At 25.8% G+C, this 3,925-nt stretch overlaps 1 protein-coding gene across 1 annotated transcript in view; it reads left to right on the forward strand.

Annotated features, from left to right (window-relative positions):
• The window catches only part of LOC107463000 (zinc finger protein WIP2), a 5,634-nt gene extending 2,777 nt beyond the window's left edge, over window positions 1-2,857 (forward strand). Inside the window, exon 2 of the mRNA XM_016081690.3 lies at window positions 2,258-2,857. Within this exon, the coding sequence (XP_015937176.1) occupies window positions 2,258-2,701 (444 nt within the window). The 3' untranslated portion in view covers window positions 2,702-2,857. The remainder of the gene's footprint in view (window positions 1-2,257) is intronic.
• Window positions 2,858-3,925: the final 1,068 nt, after the last annotated feature.

Raw genomic sequence — 3,925 nt, forward strand, 5'->3', positions numbered from 1 at the left:
GATTAAACATTCTATAAAAAAAGATATTTTATAAAATTTATTATAAAATTTAATATTTTTACGTTTTCAATGCATTAAATATGTTAAAAATATTAAAAAAATTTATAACCTTAGAACACAAGTTAATTAAATTATTATTATTATTATCAATAAACTATGCTTCTTTGCTTTCTTGATTCAGAATTTCAGGTACATATGTTCCTCAACCTCATCATCAATAGGTTTCTGAACTTACTCCAGCCTTTTTTCAATTCACTTTGCACAGAGAAAATATTGAAAGACATAACTCTGAATCTGTGATGATCGGATCATATATAAAACAAAAATTAAACAGCTACTACCTAGTACCCCTATATATATAAAATTATTATTTTATTTTGGGTACAAATTGTACAAAAATCTAGTTAAGTTCTGTTAACCGGTCATCAATTTTTGGGGAAATTATTAGAGATATAATTAAAAATTTTGAAACATTGGAAAGCTATGTTAATATTTAAATTTAATTACCACCTCAAATTATTACAAACCCATTTTTCTATAGGTATAATAAACCTTCGATTTTTTTTTCAGATTAATATTGGTCCGAAGCTGAAATCAAAATATAAGATTATCTTGACTATGAATAATGCATTACCCCAACTTTTCTCTATGTGGTTGAATATTATATTTTTGGGGTTAGTTTCAACTTTATTGTTCTTTTTTGTTGCATTGTTGAATATCTTGTGTATAATTAAGCTACTCAATTAGTATTAATTAGCTATATGTATATATATGGTAATTGCTAATAATTAGTATTAGCTACTATAGCAGTGTCATTGCTCGTGAGATTAACGATTGACCATTTAGTTGTTGGTAGTGTAGTCAAATTAAAACTCAGTGTGCTTGTTTGATTTGTCATGTATCTAGTGCTATCCCTAGGGATTTGCATATATATAAGACTAGGAGTATTAATTAATTTTTGTTTATGTTGTTTCATTTTTTGCCATATATGCCTCAACACATTTTCTATATGTACGAATTTGCTTCATCTTTGCTTTTCTTATATTAACTAAAATGATTCTTATGGTGTTTAAAAATGTTGTCTAACTTATTTAAAGATAAAAAATTAATATTTAATATTTAATATTTAATTTTTAATTTTTAATTTTAAAGTATATAAAAAATAATTTTTAAATATTTAAAATTTATCACAAAAAATAAGCTAAACAAAAATTAGACACCAACTTATAGATACTATAGAATTTACTTTAACTAAATTATGAGTATTATTTTTATGAAAAATTTCATGTTAAGCTCACAAGTATTAGAGTATATATGTTTCCGAATTTGATTTGATTTAGAGGTAAATTAAAAGAAGAAAGGTTTAAAATGTAAAATGAATTAATTAATATTGCTGCTAATAATTTTGCTTTTCTTATTAGCAAAATAAGGTGTTTTTTTAATTATTGAAAAAGAATAATATTAGATAAATAACTTTTTTTTCAGTTAATATTAGTCCATTTTTTAAAAATTATTTTATTTATTTTAAATTCTAAACTTTAAACTATAAATTATTTAATTTTACACTCTAAATTTTAAATTTTAGAATTAGTTAATATTAACTAATTAAAAGTTAATTTTCTATATTTTTTCATTGTGATGAAAATAAAGAAGTTAACCAAATTAATATATATACCATTGATGATAAATTTTATATCTGAGTTGACAAGTCTTAAACTATGTAACTATGTTTATGAGCTTTAATTTGATTCTAGAAGTTTAAAAGGAAACTAAGGACTAATAAAGTAAAAGTAACAAACAAAATATGGTTATACATACAGATAATATAAAAATTAATTTGAGCGAAGCATTAATTAATATCTTAAAAGTTGTGACTTTTATATTTGGATTAATTATCATCATGAATTTTGATTATACTGAATTTTAATATTAGTTTCTCTTTTTTCTTTTATTTTTCAGGCGTTCATCATAATAACAATTTTATAGTGTTTTTGACAATAAAATAAAAATTGTAAAACGTCATGTCATATAGATAGAGAATACCATTTTTATTATATATGTCATTACTTTTAATCTAATAATGTGTCCATCAAATATTAATATCAACGAATAAAATTAAGTCATTAATAATTTATGAATAATTATAATTAGACCACAATAGAAGTTTAAATTATAATAAACTTCCATAATAGATAATGCATTTTTAATTGAGGGATAGATAGATATAAGTATTAAATTTGTGAAATTGTTTTTACAGATGCATATGTGGGGACATGGATCACAATACAGAAAGGGACCTGATTCTCTAAAAGGAACACAGCCAACAGCAATGCTAAGGCTTCCATGTTTTTGTTGTGAACAAGGTTGCAAGCACAACATTGACCACCCAAGGGCAAGGCCCTTGAAGGATTTTAGAACCCTCCAAACACATTACAAGAGGAAGCATGGCATCAAACCCTACTTGTGCCGGAAGTGCCGGAAGTCCTTCGCCGTCAAAGGCGACTGGCGGACGCATGAGAAGAACTGCGGCAAGGTTTGGTATTGTTTGTGTGGATCTGATTTCAAGCACAAGAGGTCACTTAAGGATCATATTAGAGCCTTTGGAGATGGACATGGAGCCTTTGGGATTCAGAGCTTGCATGAATTTGAAGATGAAGCTCCCTCAGAAGCTGAACATGATGGGGAGAGTAGTTCTTTGTGAAATTTAGAGGAATAATTTAACGAAAATGAGGTCATTTCCTAATTAATTAATTATTTCATTCCACATATTTATTTTTTTTGCTTTAAATTTGCTTGTTGAATTATATATAATAGATTGTAATTGTATAATGAGTTTTGTAATGTCAAACAGTATTAGATTTTTTTGTTTGAGTCGCTATTTTATATTATATAGTTTATAGTCCTAGTTCTCAAAATCGAGTTTACAAGTTTGAGTTGTTGAATTATGGTTTAGGGTTTAATAAGCTTGTTGTGTTGTGTCTAGGGTTTGAAAATGAGCAATATAAAAACGCCATGGTAATGATGATGTTACATTTATTTATGTTGTAATCAATTTATGTAAAGAAGTACAAAAGTTGAATTGCCGCAGTTATATATGTAAGTTGAAAGCATGATCCTAACAATGCTGCTGATGATGAAGAAGGAAATTGAGGGGAAATGGATAAAACATAGATACACCATGTACTTGGCTACTTAATGCAGCAGCAACATGCCTAGGAAGAGCAAACACAAAATAATAGAACAATAAACTTTTTATGCTTCATATACATATATAGAGATACCTTGGTTGTTAACTTCAATAAAATAATAGAAATAGATGTGATAGAGAAGGAAAATGATTTAAATTATGGAGTAAATAAGAATTTTTTGTTAAACCTTTTATTTGAAAATATGTAGGTAAAGTTGTGTTCTACGACGAAGCACAGATTTTTTTTTTTTTATTTGCCGTATTCGTCTGTTGGACATATTTTAGATATAACATTTATCAATGTTCGTTTAACATGCGTGTTTTCTGTATCCAACCGTGTTTTAATAAAAAAATAAAAAAAAATTTCATACGCATTTGGACACACCTAAATATCATCACGTGTAAGCATGTCCAACCTTATTCTTAATATGATATTAAAAATTAATTTATATTTAAATATCAATAAAATACTAAAATATTATTATAGTTTATTTAAAAGATATTTCATATTTTATATATACATCGTATCTCAAGTCTTATAAAAAATTTAAATTCGCGTGTCTATGTATGTTTTATGTTGTATCATATTTCGTATCCATATCAGTATTGGTGCATTATAGATTATGTTTCTCTTGTGGAAAAATATATATATACAAAAATATCCTATACACATAATACAAAACACAAGAATTCTGAATGATCCCAGAGCTATATGTTTTGTGAATCAATAAGGCATAT

The sequence above is a fragment of the Arachis duranensis genome, chromosome 8 (assembly GCF_000817695.3).
Source record: "Arachis duranensis cultivar V14167 chromosome 8, aradu.V14167.gnm2.J7QH, whole genome shotgun sequence".
Taxonomy (NCBI): Eukaryota; Viridiplantae; Streptophyta; class Magnoliopsida; order Fabales; family Fabaceae; genus Arachis; species Arachis duranensis.